The sequence below is a fragment of the Sinocyclocheilus grahami genome, unplaced genomic scaffold (genome assembly GCF_001515645.1).
Source record: "Sinocyclocheilus grahami isolate Dianchi unplaced genomic scaffold, SAMN03320097.WGS_v1.1 scaffold937.1, whole genome shotgun sequence".
NCBI classification, from domain to species: Eukaryota; Metazoa; Chordata; class Actinopteri; order Cypriniformes; family Cyprinidae; genus Sinocyclocheilus; species Sinocyclocheilus grahami.
In genome coordinates, this window is record NW_015506116.1 from 202,405 (window position 1) to 223,890 (window position 21,486).

Below are 21,486 nucleotides of genomic sequence, written 5' to 3' on the forward strand. Positions count from 1 at the left end.
GGGACCGGCTCTATCGCATCCTTTGCCAGTAGGACTGCGACCTCCGCCCACAAAACAGGACCATTGGCCGCCTTCACTGTTGTGAAGGGGATGCCACTGAACTTGGGGGGATGCCGGGCGACTGAATCACATAGCCGAGCCTGACGGTTCGAAGGAGCAATCGAGACGGGCTGGGTAGCTCAAGCCAGGCTCCCAGACACCGCGCAAGTGGCATCAACGGAACTACAGGCGTACCCGCAGATCGGTTTCCGGCAGTAAATAGGTGCCGTCCACGACCTGTTGAGCTCCTCATGCACCTCCAGGAAGAAAGGCACCGAGGCGGGGAGCTGAGAACCAGCACGGACCACCCCGAGAACTAATCTCCACTCGAGCCCTACCCCTACGGCGGCCCGGGAAAGCATAGCCATTATTTCTGGATCCGATTCAGGCATTGCTACAGTCCCGGAGGAGAGCAGCGCAGCCGAATCTTCCTCTCCAGAAAGCTCTAGCTCACCCTCCGATGCAGCAATCGACATCTGGTCGCTGGGAGGAGCACCAAAGGATACGTCTGGTACTCTCCTTGTAGAGGGCCCAGCACATTCGATTGGCAGCTCAACTGGCTGCGGAGTGCCTCAGACCGCCCGTGTTACTGCCTGAAGTAGCCCCCCCTGGCTGCCACCAAGAGGAGATCTAGATCAAGGCAGAGGCAACGGAACTCCGCCCCTTGAGGAAACGGAGCTTGGCCCGCGAATCCGAGATGATCATCTTCCCGCAATGAGAAGATGACTCATCCACAAACGCCACCTCAGCATGCTACATGCCCAGGCACGTGAGGCAGCGATCGTGACCATCACCAAGCGCCAGGTAACGACCGCATCCAGAAACGCTCGGGTGATACATTGTCTATAGCAAGACCCACATCGTCTTTACAAAGACGTAACGTCAAGTTTGCCACGCAACGTCGTCTTCCCGAAATTGCTCTTTTAGGGAAAAAAGCTATTTTAGTGTGCTGAGGCGCACAGGGGAGGTGATCATCCGCAACACAAACAGGGGGTACGAAGAGCTCTCCAAGAGCGCGCTGAACTCGTTCAGTCTTCTTCTCTCAGTAGAGTAGTCAGGAGCAGAACGATGTGATCGCTCGGCTCCGAAGCGAAAAGCTGAATATGCGCTGCATCTGCTGCCTACTTATACTCACGCTGTGATCAGCGGCAGCTGGATGCAATAATCACATGCCAATATGCATTGGCTCGTTTAGTTTACGCTCGAGGTAGATTGGTCTCTCTAAGCGAGATCCCAATTTCGTTGGTCATCCGACGTGACGTCGAGAGTGACCGACTGAAAGGGAACAAAACAAAACAAAACAAAAAAACAAAACAATTAATTTATTTCAGCTAGATGCCAAGACAACTTGTGGCCAGATTTACTAACAGCTTGCACCAACACAAACCATCTTTTGGCATTCAAATAGTACTGTCAGGATTTACTAAAGACGTTCAGTGAAGAATTAGCGCTGAAAAGGCGTGACCTTATTAAATATGCCTTTGTAGGAGTTTCCGTTTCAGATGCAAAAATTTATGGGAGGAGAGTATTAAAATTAATCATACAACGTGATTTACTAATGTTTGCGCTCGACAAATTACTGGTATTTGCACCATTATTTAACACCCAAAATAAACATGTTAAAAGCAGGCGGTAATTTGCACTGCTCTTTGTAGACTGGGCTGGTCATTATGGAAATTATGTAGCTGCGTCTGTGTTCTTTAATGTGCGCATTGTTAGTAAATCACTCACAGGATTTTCCCCTCCCATCGGCGCTTTTATGGAATTGCGCTTTAGTGCTAATTCGGCCTCTTTAGTAAATCTGGCCCATGATGTACTAAAATAAGCAAAACTGAAATAATAAAACACAACAAAATTAGCAAAACGAAACTGAAGGGAAAAAAAACATGATAGTTTCTCAATGATACTAAAATCTAAAATTTGTCAAATTACTCACAAGCAAACTGCAGGAGGGCATCTCGACTCAGGACGGTGCCAATGCTGTTTTCAGCTCTACACTGGTATCTCCCATAATCAATGGCCTCGCTTGCATTGTGTATTATTAAGTTCCCAGCAATCAAACTGTAACGGAAATCCGCTTCTGTGTCCACAACGGTCCCGTTGATCAGCCAACTGCAAAAGCAATGAATCAATTAGAAAATATAGAAAAAAAACACATTTATAATATATTTATTTACATATAATACATACTGAGGAAACTAATTGAAGACCACTAATGAAAATGTAGGAAACATTTACCTTTTCAAATGATATAGTAAGCCTTGGTCATTAGGTTAAATTAAAAGAATAAAATTTATTTCAGAATGTCTTAGTTTTGGTTTGTCCCCAGTTTGGTCTCAGACGAGTATTTTTTTAGGTTTTGATAGAATATAATCATCATATTATAACCGCTAAAGAGCTTGTTAGCATACAACCTGATGTGTCTTTATATCTTAGACAGGAATATCGATCTAAATTACAACCCAGAACTCAAAACCACATCAGTGTCTGAGAGCACAGTAGCACCGAGCGGATCATTCAACCTTGCTAACATCCCATATTTATTTATGCTTATAGATGTTCTGCGAACCCTCTAAGTGGAAACAGATACATTGATGAATTGCTGGCTGTTTCCTAAAGGATAGAACTTGTGAGACTGTAACACATACGCTGAATCACAGGATAGTACAATTTAGTGAGTAACATGATGATACTAGAACATTACATAAATTCTGATTAGGAATCCACAGAGATAAGTCTAACATCTGCGTCATTAGCATTAGTCTAACAGAAATGCCAATCAGGCAGGATAATAAGGATTCACAGTAAAGCTCCAGAGAAATTAAATGTCATTTATTATCCATTTAATGAAATCTTATCCATGTTAATGAAATGAGTAAACCGTACCTGTAGGTCGGAACAGGGTTTCCTCTGGCTTCACAATTCATTATCACTTTCTTATCATCCGAATCCAGGGAGAAGATTCCATCATCTGGCTCTTGAATGAACACTGGACCGAACTCCTCGCTCTCTGGGGTCATATGGAAAAAGAAAGGCAAAAACAGGGTTTACAAAGCTGAAACTTGTGATGATATAACCCTAAAATCTAGGGGTCATTCTTATACCATAGGGGGCATATGTTCTGTTTGAGATTATTTGATTTTTGAAAGATATTTTGTGATAATATTCTGTATTGTTGTAGCATTGTATAGGTATATAATTGCTGGGGAGTAAATAAATAAATATTAACATTATTAAAACATTATTTATTCATACAAAAACATTTGATTTGACATTGTACATAATGCAAGGACAAGATATGTGTGTAGTCTAGGTTAGTAACTGAAGGTTGCGGGTTCAAACACTGCAAGGGGTGATGCATGAGCTATCACTACGGTACCCTTGAGAAAGACACTTACGCTGCCTTCAAGTCCTCCTGGGAAGTTCCAACTTATGAGTTCAGAAATCTTATTAACTCAATATAAAATTGCAGCCGTATAATCATAACAACTTGCTGTGCAACTTCATATTTCTTTCTCTCTTTTTTCCCCGACAAAGACAGAGCGCTTTTTTAGCGCTCGTACAACAACATGAAGAAGGGAAAAGGTGAGTAATTAAGGGTGTAACTGATGCTTTAATCTGTGTATTTTATCATTGTTGTGCTGCAAAAAATGATGGGAAAGTAGTGTTTTCGCACAAGCCTGCAGCCTCATAAAGAAGCCAAATGAGTTATATATTCTGCAAACCTTGTTATTCCTAATTTAAACAAAGAGAAAATGCACACAAACTAAACTGTGCCATCAACAATGACAATTACAGCAACATATCAATTTGCTTCCACCACAAATTTTTCATTGACATACCCCCAACTCTGAAAATCTGAGCTCAAAGAAAATCCTTGCCTCCCACTGGAAATAATGCATAATGTCATTGTGTACTACTTACCCATGTAGGGAAATTAATTTGGATGTGTGGTCCAAATATAGGCTATATCAGAAAAAAATGGTGTTTTTATAATTCAAAGCAGTTTAAACTCATTTTACCAGTCCAGCTGGATCTACACGGCAGACGGTCCACATTAGGAATCCTGTTAACTGTCTCATATCTTCAGCCCCCAGGGTGAACTCAATTACATATCTCAGTAGAATAACTGAGAGTCCTTCCAATTAGAAACACTCAGGAGATCTGCTCCTTCGGTGCTCAGTGAGTTTATGCTGAACAATGGGACCAATCCTAAATCTCAGGTTGTTTCACAAACATATAAAAAAATTTTGGGGGGACACGTAAATGTTAATACTGTGGATTTTAGATATATATCATGCTAATACAATTTTTGGGATATGTACCATATTAATATACTATTTTTGCTATTTTTCTGGACATTTACCATGCTAACACCATGTTCTTTGGCCAATACCCAGAGTAATAGGCCTAGTATGTTTTCAGACATGTACCATGTTAAAGGGGTCATATGATGCAATTTCAGTTTTTCCTTTCTCTTTGGAGTGTTACAAGCTCTTGGTGCATAAAGAAGATCTGCAAAGTTGCAGAGACTAAAGTCACAAATCCAAAGAGATATTCTTTATAAAAGTTAAGAGTCAACCACGCCTACCTAAAATGACTCAAAATGACTCTGTCTACGTCACGATGTGGGAAGATTTGCATAACGCCGCCCAAATGTTCATGCAAAGAAAGAAGGCGCAGCTTTTATTCTCGCTGTAGTATTGTTGCTGCCACCATGTCATAAAGACACTGTGTTTCGTTGTGAAAGCAAAACTACTTTGTTTGGCCTTCCAAAAGAGGACGATATCCGCTTCATCATGCCTAGAGCTGATCCGTGCTGGTTGCTGAGGAAATACATCAACTTCGCGCTGTGGATCGCCGGATCGGCTTTCACAGTGGACGAAGCGGAGTCCAGCCCGGGGTCGTCACAAGCCCACCTGCCACTCATTCGTCGAATCTGCCGGCCGCCACTCACGCTAGGCCACCGGCCTGAAAGCGAAACTACTTTGTTTGGCCTTCCAAAAGAGGACACAACTAGAAATTAGTGGTTAAGTTGTATTTACAACACTGTTCCGGAACAGTTCAACCCAAATATTCAGATGTGTGCAGCACATTTTATGGAGGACTGTTTCCTGATCCCGGTAGAGTAGACGACAAGGCCGACTGTTCTGACTCACAGACTGCAAGTATGTTTTTCATATTAAAGAATTTGCCACTGATGATTCAAACGTGAGTTTTGAGCAGTGCGCTTATTGTTTGTCACTTCTCCGATCACAAATACAGACATGGTTTTATGTTTACGCGGTGCGATGCAACACGTAAAAAGACAGAATATGTAATTATAATCTGTCCCCACTGGATGCAACAAATGCCTCGTTCATAATGGGTTTGAATGTTTTTGTCTCGTCGCTCCGGCTGGACAGGGCGTCACAGTATGGTAAGGGGCGTAACATTTCCGTCACACGCTTGAGGTATTTGGCCAATCACAACGCACTGGATAGCTGGCCCATCAGAGCAGACCTCGCTTTTCAGACTGATGAGTTTTGTAAAAATCGACGCGTTTCAGAAAGGCGGGGCATAGAGGAAAAACTATAATGCACAGTATGTGGAAAATAATGTGTTTTATGAACCTTAAACTGCATAAACACGTTTCATTACACCAAATACACAAAATAATGTTCTTTTTAGCAACATCATGACCCCTTTAATAAAAATTTTTGGACATATACCATGCTAATGCCACTTTTTGTACTATGTAAACACCATTTTCTGGACATGAATCTCAGCAATACCATGTCTCAGCTTTACAGAATCTCAGCTTTCAAAATCTGTCAATTTTCTTACTAAATTCAATTGCTGTTTCAACCATAAAGTTGTCAATGAAACAGCTTGTAAACAATGTAAACATGAAATGTAACATTTACCTCAGAAAAACTTCAGTGACCTTTGTTTAATAGTTAGAAAAATGAACCCTGTAGAGAGGAGTATTTCACTAAAAATATTCACTATATTACTAGTACCACTTTTTTTTGGATATGTACCATATTACCATTTGTTTTGTACATGTACTTTGCTAATACAATTGTTGTATGCACAATGCTAATAGCATGAATATGCTTATGCTAATAATTTTTTTTGGATATGTACCAATACTATGGTTTTCACATACCATGGCTGTACAATAGCTACAGGGCATGTGCACACACTGTACCTTCACCATATTTTTTCATACACTGATAATCAAAATACTATGGTTTTTGGACACATACCAAGGTAATTTTTGGACATGATAGCCTTGTGGTATTGTTTTAAGTAACATTATGATACACTATGGTACATGCATAAGCATCTTGGTATGCATCAAAACGTTAATGGTTATGCCATAAGTGTACGAAGGTATCATCACAGTACTTTTTTGTAAGGATAATGCTGGTTATGAAATCATCAGGGCTGCATGAACGGCTCTCCGCCCACTGTTCGACATCCGCTATGCGATGGGTAAATCTGGCAAATATTATTGTGCAGGAACAGAATTAGACAACAGAGGGAAAGAAGAGATGAAGGACCTTTAGGCGCAGAGGTCACACATAACCTAGTCATTTGCAGTGGCTTGGGAGTCAGCTATCTAAGCTCTGGCTCTATTATTTATGCTCTGTGCTGCATGCATAATAAATTCCAGTGTGTACAGGCTGCAACATCGTCACTGTCTCAAGCTGCTCTCTGCCCAGGTGTCAACACACCAGCCTCAAATCTACGGTCTGTGTAGCCAGACACTTTAAAGAACCTGGTGACCGGGGTCTCCGGTACAACCTGCATCACTGCCAGGACAAAAAGCAAATTTCTTATACATCACAGTCTGTTGCAATATTTCCCAGAAAAGAAAAATAAAAGTCACATCCTGACAAGAAGAGACAATATCAGATCCAAAAGGGATAGCATTGCATTCAGTGTTACCAACATACAATAAAGGTAAAAATCCAAGAAAGTGACATGCAATGATAGAATTTGTAATTTGTACGTTTTTAGAGTAAAGACTATGGACTATGATGACTATGACTATAAAGACTATGGGTGTTGTGCGTGTTTGCCATGACATTGCTGTGTGGTTGCTAGGGTGTTCTGAGTGATTGCTAGGTTGTTATGAACTGACCCAGATAAAACAAATTCATCCTCTTGTCTCTACACTCTTAAACACAAAGGTTCTTCACTGGCATCTATGGTTCCATAAAGTACCTTTAAAATGCATGTAACTTCTCTATCACACACACACACACACACACACACACACACACACACACACACACACGTGTGTGGTGGAAATAGTCACATACATATACAGTGACACCACTATGACATCAGTGCAAAACCCTGGAAAATTTAAATTTCAACCTATTTTCTCACCAGAAGAAAATGATGGAAGTCTGTTTCTTCCATGAAATAGAATAGAATAGAATATAAACTTTTTATTTCACAATTGTAAAAATATAAATAAAATAGTAAGTCTGTTCACTTTGAAAAGTAACAGCACCTCTTTGATTTCAGCCACATGATTTGCGGTACTGTCTGCAACACAATGATGTGTCAGTTAAGTTACACACATGTAAGTAAAATGTAAGTATGAGTAATAAAAATACGCTGTTAAAATTTATTTTTAAAAGAATGTAAAAATGCTATATTTAAAACCTTAAATTTTATTTAGGATAAAAAATACACTGTACGTTATTTTTCTTTATGTATTAAGTTAAAAAGTAACACCCAACATGTGAGTGACTTTAAACAAAAGAATATGACATCGCATCTATACCTTCAATCAACCTCCAACATTGTGAGAGAAGAGACCCTCATTCAGTTCATTCAGCTAAGTGCAAAATTTAATTTGATCAATTTGGTAGTGAGCTGATTTGTCAGTGCATCTGTACTGACAACAGAGGAGAATCTTTTTGTAAAGCAGACCTCGATTCACTCTAACACTCTATCCTCCGGCTGCCTCTCGGCTGACTGTGGGCCTTTGAGATTAAAGAGCTCTCCCCCACACAAACACTCCCACTCAGCCCATATGCTCCCTGGCTCGTTTCCGTCTCCTCAACACCTCTACTCACCAATCATCTTCTGTCTCTGTGAATTATTTACAGATCTGTGTAGCTTGGACAAGCTTTGTGTAATTGGGGATCATTCTTGGAGAGAAGAACACAAATGTCTCTGACAATACAATAATAAGGCATGTTTCATGTGTACAGTGTGACATTTTTTCATAACTAGATGAAGAAATCACATATATATTAATATATTTCAAAATAAGTAAATGAAGACATTATGATGATAGAATAACTGAATAATTGGTAATTAACATGCACATAGTGACACATAAATGCCTCATGTTTTGGGATGTGATGTGGTTAAATACACCCTTGTTAGTAGTATTTGCTATTCTGCTAACATATACCTCATTGTTGCATTACCTTCTCACAATCTGTGTTCATATATATATATATATATATCTTGCCCTTTCTCTGAGGATACAAGTCAACAACCTGCACAATGAATGCAGTTTCTCTGTGTGCATGCCAGGTCTCAGGCACAATGCTTTCTTACTGCTACACAATTTCTAATTACATTCAAAAGTGTGTTATTATGATGGCATTTCATAGCTACTTCAGCAATTTGTCTGTGTTTAATAATCACATACAATTTGAAAGAAGACACTTGGTGATACAATTACGAGATTAGATCACTAACGTACTGTAACAACATTACAACCCTTTTGCATGAGCTATCAGACAAGGCCCCGCCCACATGCAGTGATGTCAAAGGATGAAAATAAATATTTTCGTCAGATCACACAAAGCAGTTGACCTGGTAAAATCTACTTTGTAAGGCTACAGCGGCTCTGTCATGACAATCAGCATGCGAGTATATGCGATTCAACATTCATGTCTGATCCACGGATTCTTGCTGTTGTGAATCCATGTCAATACTGTAACGTTTATTATTATTTATTAGCTCTAAAAAGGGGAATATTTATGACGAATTATAACTGGTTATGATTCATAATAAATATTTAGATTATATCTTCGAATTAACTGTAGCAGAATCAATATTACAATTATTTGATCTGTCCGTCCACCGAGCAGACAATATAATCATTTATCAATTCAAGGAATATTTATTTTCTGGCCACGGAACAATAAACTGTCCTTCTTTGTACAGTGCTAGCAGTAATTCTTAGCAAAATGCAGCAAGGGTTCAAACATTCATTGACTTGGAACTGTGAACAGTAAACAGAGACAATTTGTTGTGAATATAAGGGATTTAATAAATTGAAACTATATCTAACATATAACTAACTAAAACATATATATACACGGAATGAAACAAAGTAAGGAAAAGATAGAGAATAGGAAAAGAATGGCAGTATTTCACATCACTTAACCACAACCTTTGAAAATCATCAGAGAATCCAAAAATCACCTTAAAAAGGGTCTGAACCTTAAACACGCATCTGAATAATTTTAAGCGGTTACTTGCATTGGTTTTTCGATTGCTGAAGAAGAGTCCTGATGCGGTAGATAACGGAGCTCTTTTGATGAGTTCGTGAGGAGTCAGCTGGAAGTTTTTACTTCTGGTTCTTCTGAAGAAGAAGTCCACAGCGACTAACGTTACTTGAAAGTAAAAACTGCCGGAAAATAAAACTCAAGAGGAAGGTCTTGAGAGTCCTGAAAGGTGTTGTCTCAAACGAAGAAGAAGTTTTCTGAGCAAAGTTATTCTGGGCTGATCGCTTTTGAGAATTTCTATTCTGTGTGTGCTGGCCAATGAGAGACATGGATTTTGAGCGGGAGAATCTTTCTTTGTCTTTTGTTTATGGCTCATTTGCATGCTTTATGGCCGGTCTGGAATATCCGTAGTTTTAACCCAAAATATCGTACGAGTCATATGATGCGTTTCACAATCACATACTGTACGTCATTGCCCGAGGGATGAAGAACAGGTAACATTGATACCAAGAAACAATCATTTGGAATAGATTAAACCAAAGATACATACATACACCTGAATATCAGTGTTTTATGGCTTTAACTAATACAAATAACGAGTGGTAATTCGGCTAATCTAATCGGGGAACATACACACAACACATGCATATACCAGATACAATTATAACTGATTAATTATAGTCTAAAATAAAGAAATGTCTTTATGTGTGTGTGTGTGTGTTAGTTTGGGTGTGTGTGTGTGTGTGTTCGTTTGGCCATTTACAGCTCTTTGTGGAATGTGTTTGAAATCAGATTGCAGGATGCTCGTGGGGGCTGGTTCTAATCTTACTTGAAGGCGAAGAACCATTTGGCAATTTACACCCCTATACGAATGTAAAGTTTCTGACCAGAACTGTAATTTATATGCAAATGTCAAAAGGCTAAAAGGGGTCTTTTAAGCCATAAACAGTCCAACACTCATGCATGATCCTACGCAGACGCTACAATACATGTATGCCTCATCTGTGTGTCTGTGTAAACATACTTCTGTGTAAATACTAGTATATCTACAGCTCATATGAGGTGTCTGTGCAGTGTAAAGCAACTCCACTTAAATTAACTACATCTTTTATAAGCCGATGTCATGCATATTGAATGATTATTATAAACATAGCATTTACAGGTACTGTAGAAGAATTAACAATATCAGCATTACAACCTCCCTAAAAATCCCTTTCACCATTGTACAGTGATTCATTTTATTTTTTTAAATATATAATTAAATTTGCTGTCATCTATGTTTTTTTTTCTTGTCTAGTTGAATCTTGTATAACTTAAAATGTTAAGCTGAATTTGGTTAAATTATTTTGATTAGTTAAAGTAATGTTTTTACAGTGCATCAGATTATAATACAATTGTGGTACACTGATATATACAGTTCAATGATACAGAAATTCATTCATAGTCGAATGTGTTTCAAAGAATACCATGCTACTACCATGTCTACAAACATGTTTGTTACTAACACAACTCCACCATCTAATAGATATATAGGCCTTTAACCTAGTTTTGGTAGCTGAGACAGCATGATATTTCTCACCATTTAGACATGATCAAGCGACTGGAAAAAGTGGCCGTTCTTCCTCAGGAAGAGAGGAAACAGTAATATGTGCAGTATGTCTGCAGACTGGGTCTCCAGTGGGAAACAAATCACTCTTTGGAATTATACATTAATCAGAAATACAGCATAGCTGGAGGACAGGACTGGTGATCCTTCTCCTTAAATGTTTTGGAAAAAGTTATTTGGTTTTGGGCAAAAGTATCAAACACATCCTACTGTACCTTTACTCCTCAAAGTTAACAGATTTTTAACTTACCCAAACAATAAAAATACTGTGTATTATGCTCTCTAAAATCCCCTGGTTCCAATTTGATTACTAAATTTCAGAATGAACTATTTCTTTAAAACAAACAGGCATGGAAGGCTTCACACTTTTGTGTCTGGGAAGGTACAAGCCGGATTCAGATTCAAGAAACTGTTCCAATTTAACTTTCTTATTCTTTCTCTTATGGTTTGTTGGCCGTGTGACACAGAGATGACCAAGCACCAAAAGCGTCCTTCTTTCAAATTAAACAAAAGCCTCAAATAACAAGGGCCATTTCTTCAAGCGAGAAAAACCTCGCCCGAGGCGTCAGATTTCCTGCCTAGTGAATGCCTTTGAGAGTTTAATCAACCGTTCGTTCCCTCACTATTAAACAGGGAGTGCTCATGGCAGTACACAATTTCACAGATAGGCTGTGACATGTTTGAGTGCACATCATGGAGCCTTTGTATATGTCTAAAAGTTGAAAAGCAATTATAATAGAGTGCCGCGGTTCACTCTTTCTATTGTTCAGCTCGGTTTGAGCAGGTACAGCCTGTTCAGGTAGCATCTTAAACAAGGTCTCTCCACTGGCCCACGCTATATTTATAATGAGTGTACTGTGGTGTGGTATCTGAGAAATGGAAGAAAACCAGATCTTGGGGACAGTGACAGGGGTTTGGCAAAAGAGTGCTCTACGGTGAAAGCCATTCTCTTCACACTGGGCTAAATGCTGGTGCCCTGGCTGATGAGCAATGATGTACCAAACAGTTAAAGTCAGATACAGTTAAAGAGAGTGACTTCATGCCTAAGTGTTATATTTAAAAGTATGTGCTTTTAACTCTACAAAAAACAAGGCAAGATCAATTGCATGGTATCATTTGATATAACACCTTTCCAAATTTGAAGAAGATAGATTTGGATCATGTCTGCAGACTCTCATTTTACAACATTTAGTCATGTACACAATCATGTCAACTGTATCTGTGTCAAAATCATGTTCATAGCTCAAACCAATCAAAAGTTATGGCTTTTGGACATGTGGTAGCCATCAGAGTCCAAAAACATAAAGTGATTTACTGAACATAAGAACTACTGTTCTTTTTTATGTGTAAACAGCACAGTAAACCAAAAAAAAAGTGCTGTCTCAGTCTTCTATGGGGAATCTGAGTGAGCAGTCTAATGCAAGTGTGCCCCACCTGTAAAACTGATTGGTCTCTACACATCATCCCTATATGCCATACCTGAGACTTGGTTTCCATTGGTTAAACTTCCCAACATTGTCAAATGATGTCCAGTAGCTTTAGTCTTAAGTGGCATGTTACTGTGGACTATCTCAAGATTGTGTTATGTTATGTGAATTGTTTGAGTTGAGATCACCTGCTCTAACGAAATTTGCAAAGTTACAAACCAAAATGTGGTGCAATACATCATGAACATACTGTTTACATGTACATCTGTGGTGCTTTTTCATACAAAACCTCGGTATAGTTTGATCTCTAACTGAGAGATCTCTAACGACGTGTCTCCACTTCCATCCGCCTTAGAAAAGTGAAGCCAAAACATCTCAGTAAGGCCACCATCATCTTGTGAAAATGATGTCATTTGGAGCATAAGTTTGCAGAGTAGTGATGCATTTGGAACCAGAGTCTGCACAGTACTGATCTTAAGGTGGAGCTGTGGTCTCAAAGTCCCGTCCAACCTCCCGCAGACCCAATCACAAGCTCACAATCATGACACCCCACCCTGTTTATATAGCATTAAATAACTAACTAAAAGCAAATTTATTAGAAAAACAAACACCTGAGCATACATTAGCATGACTAAAAACTACCTAAAATAATGAAAAACAACTTTGTGAAAAATGTATTTGAAGTGTAGCTTGATTATTTAGTTTGGCTCACGTCCCATTTGTTTACATGGAGAGGGCGGGGTATTTGACCTATATTGCAGCCAGCCACCAGATGACGATCAAAATGTTTTGGCTTCATTTTTTAGGTCATGTGCGGCACACTTGGTTTAGATATTTTCAACGATATTTGACACAGATTACATTTTCAAATAAAGAAGTATTTTTATCACATTATGAAAATGGCAGCAAATTTAAAAGCGCTTTTTAAAGTTAGACATATTCTATTGTAATGACTTGTATCATTTATTTATTCATTATTAATTTGTAATTAGAGGGAATTAATGATTATTACTTTATTCATTTTGCTAGAACTCGGGTCTGAATGTCCCAAATCCAATATCCACTGCAAAGATGAGCTTCTAAGCATCAAAAGCAAGTGGTTCCATAAGACTCAATAGCTGCTTCAGTCAGTTTAGTGTGTGGGTTATTTACTTGAGAATTGCTTCGACTGATTCAGTAAAAGTAGTTCACTAACTTCAACCAATTCAATAAAGTAGTTGTGTGTTCCCTCGCTAACTATTACAACCAATTCATTCAGTGAGAGAGCTGTTAACTCGAGAACCACATGACTGATTCAACGAGTGAGTTATTGATTAAAAAAGGCTTTGAGTGATTCAAAATTTCAAGCTCAATAACTGCTTTCCCCAGTTCAGTGAGTGAATTTTTAACTCAAAAACTGCTGACTGGTTCTGTAAGTATGTGAGTTTATTAGTCAAGAATTGTTTCCATTGATCAGTCAGTGAATAAGTTGTTGACCGATTCAGTGAGTTCATTTTGACAAAACCCAACTCCTCATTTCTTATTCAGGCAGATTTACGAACAAGTCATTCAACCCGACTTGCAAACCCACTTAATCACGATTAATCACAATTTATCATTATCACAAGCCATTTATGCATTTACAATAGAGTTATTTTTAGCTGTCTCCAGTCACAAATGTAGTACAGAGATCTAATAGCTATCTAACAGCACCAAAGTACATCTACTTACTACACACAAAAAATGCAGGTATATACAGTACTCTACAGTAGGCTGTTATTTATTATGCACTCCATATGTGAGAAAGAACAGTGTGCTAGATGTAGGAAGGGAATAATTACTGGTGCCCACACACTTTTATATGCTTCTGTAATATTCATCTCTAAAACTTTTGTGAGGCCACTTTTGTATCAGCTGTGAGACCACACTGAGCTGTTTATCAGCAACTGCAAATTTACGCAGTGAACAAAAGTTGTGAGTTTTAAATGGTGCCAGCTGAGAATTACTGTAGTGTATGACTGTAGTGTATGTGAAGAAGATGTTGTATCTATCTGTCTGCGGTGCTGCGCAGCTTGTCGGAGGCAGCTTGTAGTCTCAGTATGGGGCAACATTGAGTGTTTTATGATTTAGCAGCTTGATAATGTCACAGAAATCAGTCATCTCAGAAGCGCTCTGTGATCCGTCAGCCTCACCGGGAGAACAGCAGCCCTGCGTACCCCCCGTGAGCTCTTCTGCATTACAATTCCATGACAACCTGAAGAGTGCGGGTTAGACAGAGAGGACACATCTCACTGACAATTACTCTGTCCTCACGGTGTGGCGTAGGGAGCGGCACACACCTCATTTAAGTGACGGCTCTGTTCTGGCTCCCCTGTCGTCTTCTGGATGACCCCTAAACCGATGGAGTGTGGTGATCCGGAAAAAGTTGGCGGTAATGACTGCATCATCTCGAATAAGACAGTTCCTGTGACCCCATTCTGACCCAATCAGACTAATTCATCTGTTCCCACTGAACCACGAATGCATTGTTAAACACTTCCTGATAACCAAGTACTACATAATCTTGATAACCTCTTCAATTGTTTGGTGACTTTGGTGAATCTATTGGCTAAAAGCAAGTCTATTAAATAAAAAAATAAATAATAATAACAATAAATACATACTTACATAAATTCAAGGTTACTGAGCTCAAATCTGGTTACTCAGCTTAAATTTGGTCTCAGCTCAAGTCCAGGCTTGCTTAGTCTACCCACATTTCCATTCATTTTTGATGTTTTCTATACAACCATTCACAGATATTGCTGCACTGTTTTTTGAATGCATACATTTATCTTCCAATCTATTGCTCATTTTAGATTCACCTGCTTCCAAACAACATAAAAACACAGACATGGCTGTTTTATATGTCTGTCAGACGTCTCTTCCTCTCTAAGTGGGCAGAAAAAGGGGCAAAATGGACATGCAAGTCAGAACTCTGGCTTTGTGAGAAATAGCTATTGATCATCTTTAACCAAATACAAACCATGTAAAACTAGCCAAGCAACCACCTTAATCTGGCTTTACCTGAACTGTTTGGTTAACGGGTCCTGTGTGAAAAACACTTGATCCAAAGTGCGAACAGATGTCCTTCAAATAACCTAAACAGTCAACAGCTGCAGAATAATTTGTTTCTGAAGTTACAACAAATAGATTCATATACGACGAACCAACAGGAACCCTGACATAACTTATTTAATTTGTAAAGGTCTCTTTTATAATGCAGCTTTCTTGTTCACTTGTGAAATATATATATTTCTCCCAGTGACAACAGCATCCATCAGTTGTCAGGCTGACGGAAGGCTGGGAATTTGGGAAGTGCAGCGATGTTTCAATGATCCCTGTTCAATTTCTGTTTGGCTCGGGACCCCGTCAACTCTAACTGAATAGAGACACGATTCATTTGTGAGATGTCTAGGTCGCTTTCAATGTTACACAAGACTCCAACACACAGTCCTTGCTTGTTAGGCCCCAGAAACTCAAATCAGGTCCTAAATGCTGGTTAGTGCAGGTCTAGCATGTGGACCATCAAAACCCAACTGGAAAAGCTGTTGGACCAAGGTAGTCTTGAAAGTGTCGACCTTGCAGAGTCCAAAACACACTTTATTCGGTTGACTAGCAATGACCTTTGCAACAAGATGAGAAAAATGACTGTTGAGTGTGAGCAAACAGAGCTAGTCAAGTTAAGTCTGGCCTTATGATTGAACCGTGGCCCAAAGCTCAGAACAAAAAAGGCATATTTAAGTCAACTCATTATTTGAGCCACTCACTGTGAGGTCAAACTTCTAAAGGTAGTTAGAAGTAAAACAATAACTCATTCGCTCCAGTATGATGATAACACAGATCTGTGAGAGTGAGTTTGTAAGTGCTCAGCATGCGTCTGTGAATTGGCATGGGATTGTGTGATTCAGCCTCATTCTCACCTTCGCTCCTGTAGTCTTCCTGTGAGCTGAGGGCCGAGAATCTGTGTCTGGAGAACGGAGGCCAGTCCTGGCTAGACGATCCCACTCCATGGTTGTTCCTTAACCTCATCCTGGAGTTGAGTGAGGAGGATGAGGAACTGTCTGCTTTCATCCGCAGCACTGCAGTATATGACACAGGTCTCCCGGCAACGGCTCTAGCAAAATCTGAAAATAAGACAGAGAGGGCTGTTACATCTAACAATTTAGACTCATAATGCCAGGCTCTAAGATATACTTGCATGGATTGCTATTGCTCATGTTTAGGGTTAAGGATTTGAACAAACTTCTAGACCTACGGTACGTATTGAACTTTGGCACTTTACTGATTTCAGCAATGTTTTTGTTAAATAACTCTCACTGTACAAGTAAATTGTGTGTGATGTAAAGCCAAAGCTCATGATTTAGGTGCTCTCAATATACGGGTCCGATCGTCAAGCTGCAACTTGACTACTCAAATTACATATATGTGTAAAATAAACATGTGGCAACCCGGAACTGTGGAGCCTCCATCGCTCCCATCCATACCACACATCGTGTCACCATGGTTTAATTTCTGCTTTTGCGTAGGCACAAAGAGGGAAAAAAATATTGAGTTTAGAGCAATCGGTTTGTTGCTCTGCTTCAACAGTGTGATACCCTCATGAGGGGCGACCAAAATGACTTACATGTCAGAACTTCATCTGATTGGCAGTCGTGGGAAGTTAATTGTCTCTCATTACAACAACACAACAAATGACACGCAACAACGTTGAAATTCAGCCCAACTAAAAATAAGAGTCGTACAACTCAGAAAAAAACTGCACAGTGGCTTAACTCATCCCACACATGTGCTACATACAGTACATGAAAGATTCCTCAAACCATGCGGTGTGCTAAGGAGTGTGTGAAAGCAGTCAGACTTGCAATTTTTATTTGGTGGACAAGACATAGATATAAAAATCCTACAGAAACTGAACGAGGGAATAAAATATCAGAATATCCAGAGATTTGAGCGTTGACTCATCATCAAATCTGGCATTGCTCTAGAAACATCTCAGAACATCTTAGTAATTAATTTCTTCTGAAAATGTAAATATCCAATTACTGCAGTAACAAACTCAGTCATTTTAGAATATTGACATTGTTTTATTACTTTTCCAAGTTTTGTTACCGTGTAATTATACAGTTAAGTACTGAGTAATATTAATTAACTACATGTATTTACTACATGGTTATGATTAGGGTTTGGCTTAGGGTTACTTGCGTGTAATTATGCATTGCAATTACAAATCTAATTTATTGGTATTATAATAGTAAGTTCATGTCATGTGTAACAAGCACGCGGTAAAAAAATAAAGTGTTACCATTTTTTTAAATAAATAAATTGAACTTCTGTAGTGTATTACATGTTTATATTTATATATAAAGTAATTAACAATTTTATTAATTTATTTATTCACTGGAACAACTGATCTGCCAGATAGGGTTCATTTATGCAAGTCTTTTTTTTTAATCTGAAAGACAAATGCGCAATTGAGAAACAAAGGAAAAGAAAGGTTGACAGTTTGACACCTTGTTCTTATGTTGTTGCTTTTTTCTCATCACTGGAAAATTAAAGTTGCAAAAAGTTATATGTGTCATGAACATTGCCATGTTCTATTGCAAATGCCACTCACACAGAGTGAAATTAATTCTCTATTATATCACGTCAATCAATGCTGTGGATTTACAATGGCTACAAATGATTCTAAATTGCCCATTTGTGTTAAAAACAGTGCCAAAAGAGGAAGGACTTATTGAATATCCTAATTAAATAGTCATTATACACCTGTTGAAATCTCCTCATTCTGCTGTTTGCCAATTAGAACTTCAGCAAAGTGACTAAGCTCCAGCGCACCAAGCCATCTGACTAAACTCACAGATGTGACGCTCAGTAATGAGAACAACCCCACAAATGACAACTTAAATGCATCATTCTTCGCATGGCACGGAATCGTTTATAGACCGTCTCGCCCGGAGAGAGGGGAAGTAACCTCTAGAAATTAAAGCCACCCAAATCATGGATCTGTGTTTGTGCAGAGAGGCACTTGAGGAAAAAAGTGAGCTGACATTTATGAGGTCCTAATTAAAGACAGGCCTTTTAATACTTGCAAAATATGACCTTTGCTGTCCTGAACCTTTAGAATATAGCTTCAAAACTGGAGACTGAGAACTACACTGAGGGCTCCTTTTCTCACATAAAAGAAAAAAAGTCTCAAATGTGCATGCAAGAAATGTTACTCCCAGCTTTCAGATGTTTAAAGAAGAGAGGAAACTGATCCAAAAATGGCAGACAGGTGTCTAGACAGTTGCTTACACAGAAATCAACAGAAAAAGCGTCCATATAGAAATAAATATAGGCAGTTACCAAATTTGATGGATAGAAAGATGAATAGATGGATGGCTGGCTGAATGCTTGATGGACAGGCAAGCGGTGAGAATTGTGTGAAAGAGACGGGCAGGAGAGGGAGGAGTAGAAAAATCCAGACAGACAGATCCAGCACTTTACATCCATGTGAAAGAGGATCTCATGGGCTTGTTACTATGTTGGGAGCTTTAAATCGTAGCATATGAAATGCACTTGATTAAACATTCATGGAATACCTTTACAAACTTCAACAGAAGCATGTAGGAAACAACATTCGATTTGACTGTTTCTGAGGTGATTTGTTGTGGAATTTGAACTTTTTAAGACCTGCTTGATTTCGTGGAATTAAGCTTTGACGTCGAAGACATTTTTAATTATGGATGGACTGTGCTTTTTTCGGGATCTGAGCAAAAAAAACCATCTTGGGATGACTAAGAAAAGGCAAGAAAATGGCTAAGGGATTTGAACAGCAGAAAACTGTGGGATAGTCACTCCTGTCGTGAGAGGGTGAATGTGAAAGTATCTGAACTGCTAAAAAAAAGGGGATTCGGATAGGACTAGTTTTCCTACTTTTGGTATTTTAATTGCATCTCAATTTCGCAAATCTATGGAATTTTACAGACTTTGTGTGAGAAGAGCAGAGCAAATTACCTACTGTTTTTCAGAACTCAATGGTTTTCTGAGAAAAGTTAATCCTATCCGAGTGTTAATGTCTGATATTGTATTACCTTTAACATTTCTGCTTGTGTGTTTTGATCTACCTGAGCTACCGTTTGCACACTAATCTTCCACATACTCTACTGTTCAATATTACAGAGGCTCTGAAGGGACATGGTGATGCTAAATTAAATAAGCTGAGAGGAAAATATATGTTTTAAAACGTTAGCATTCCCCTGAGAAACACAAATGTTTTACATCCGAACACAAAGTTTCTAAGGGGAATGCAATACTTTTGTGAAAGAACGCAAACGTTTTACAAGCAAATATAACGTTTCTCAGGGCAGTCTAATACGTTTGTCACAGTTTTGGTTAATTTGGACTGAGGCCATGTCCACACATACATGGATATTTCTATAAACTCAGTTTTTCCTTCATCCGTTAAAAAAAAAAAATCTCCGTCCACATGAAAACTCAAAAGCATGCTATGAAGCACTGTCAAGAGCATGCCAAGCCAACAGGTGGCGATATAATCTCAACCGTAAAACCATGTTGGCCAATCAGAAGCCTGAAAAAGTTTCCAGTAGGCGGAGATGTCACAAGCCAAATGTCACAAGCCAAAATCTCCGGTTTCGCTGTCTACACGATAACACTGCAACCAGAGTTTTTGAAAATCTTCAACCTGGCAGCAGTTTTCAAAAATGTTTGGTTTCAGTAACCTGGTGTGCGAACGGCCAAACCGCATAGAAAAAGCGGTGGTTTTAAAAATACCCGCGTTCGTGTGGACAGGGCCTGAGTTTGCACCGTTTTCTCTAAATTGTTGTTATGGTTTCTGATTGAAACCGCATAGAAAAAGCTGTGGTTTTGAAAATACCCGCGTTCGTGTGGACAGGGCCTGAGTTTGCACCGTTTGCATGGTTTCTGATTCAAGTTCGTCATTATGTTCAGGTGTGTCTTGTTAATTATCCTTGTTTTGTCTGTGTATTTAAGTTCCTGTCTGTTTAGTGTGAGTTTGTCAGGTATTGTCAACATCGATGTATATGTGTCTTTCCAGCCCTGCTTGTGTGGATTACCTTATGTGGCTTATATTAAAGACTGTTAAACCTTCACATTCATCTTTGTGCATGTTCATCTACACACCGTTTTTGAGAGAACACTCCCCCCCCCCATTACCATGTCCCCCTTAATAATAAAAAATAATAATAAAATTAAAAAAATTAAAAATTAACAGATAAATAAATAAATAATAAAAGCATGGCCCAATTGCGAAAACTGACTCAGCATCAGGCCTTTCTAGACTTTTCAACACTTATGTGGGTTTATTATAAGCAGCTACTTCTATAAACTCATGTTAAATTTATCCAAAATAAAATATCAATAAATATTTTAAAGAAAGACATATACATCATATATAATGCATGCAACCACATCTTATGACCTTCTGCAATGCCCACATAAAAAAAAAAACTCATTGTAAGACCTGTTTACAAAGACAGGTAGGATTTACAAAGACAGTTTATATTTAGGTTCTATTTCGGTTCTTTTTTCTCTAACATCCATGTTTTGCTTTCTGCAAAACGTCTCTTTCTATAATTCAACAACCCATTCGCCTTCTCTCTGGCTAACTTTTTTCTCTAGGGCGGAGCTACCGATCATCTCCGGATCAGCTGATCCGTGGATTGTCGTCTTCAATCCATTATTTAATTGGGTAAGATTTACGGCAACATATTTCTATTACATTTGTATGAACAATGTAACTTTCAATTTTATTTTATTGAAATAAAATTTTCTTGGACAACTAAGAATTTGGCTATTTATTTCCCTGCACTGTGGTTATCAATTACGCCTTACTTTGACCTGGGCTACATCATACTCCCACTTCTGTAATAAACACAGGGATGTTCCAGTCCGAATAGGGCTA

General features: G+C 38.8%; 1 protein-coding gene across 1 annotated transcript in view; it reads right to left on the bottom strand.

Annotated features, from left to right (window-relative positions):
* The window catches only part of LOC107564466 (contactin-5-like), a 163,629-nt gene extending 146,945 nt beyond the window's left edge, over positions 1 to 16,684 (bottom strand). The window contains exons 1-3 of the mRNA XM_016249554.1: positions 16,484 to 16,684; positions 2,926 to 3,049; positions 1,976 to 2,151 (exon numbers count right to left, since the gene is read on the bottom strand). Of these exons, the coding sequence (XP_016105040.1) occupies positions 1,976 to 2,151; positions 2,926 to 3,049; positions 16,484 to 16,634 (451 nt within the window). The 5' untranslated portion in view covers positions 16,635 to 16,684. The remainder of the gene's footprint in view (positions 1 to 1,975; positions 2,152 to 2,925; positions 3,050 to 16,483) is intronic.
* Between the last annotated feature and the right edge of the window lie 4,802 nt (positions 16,685 to 21,486).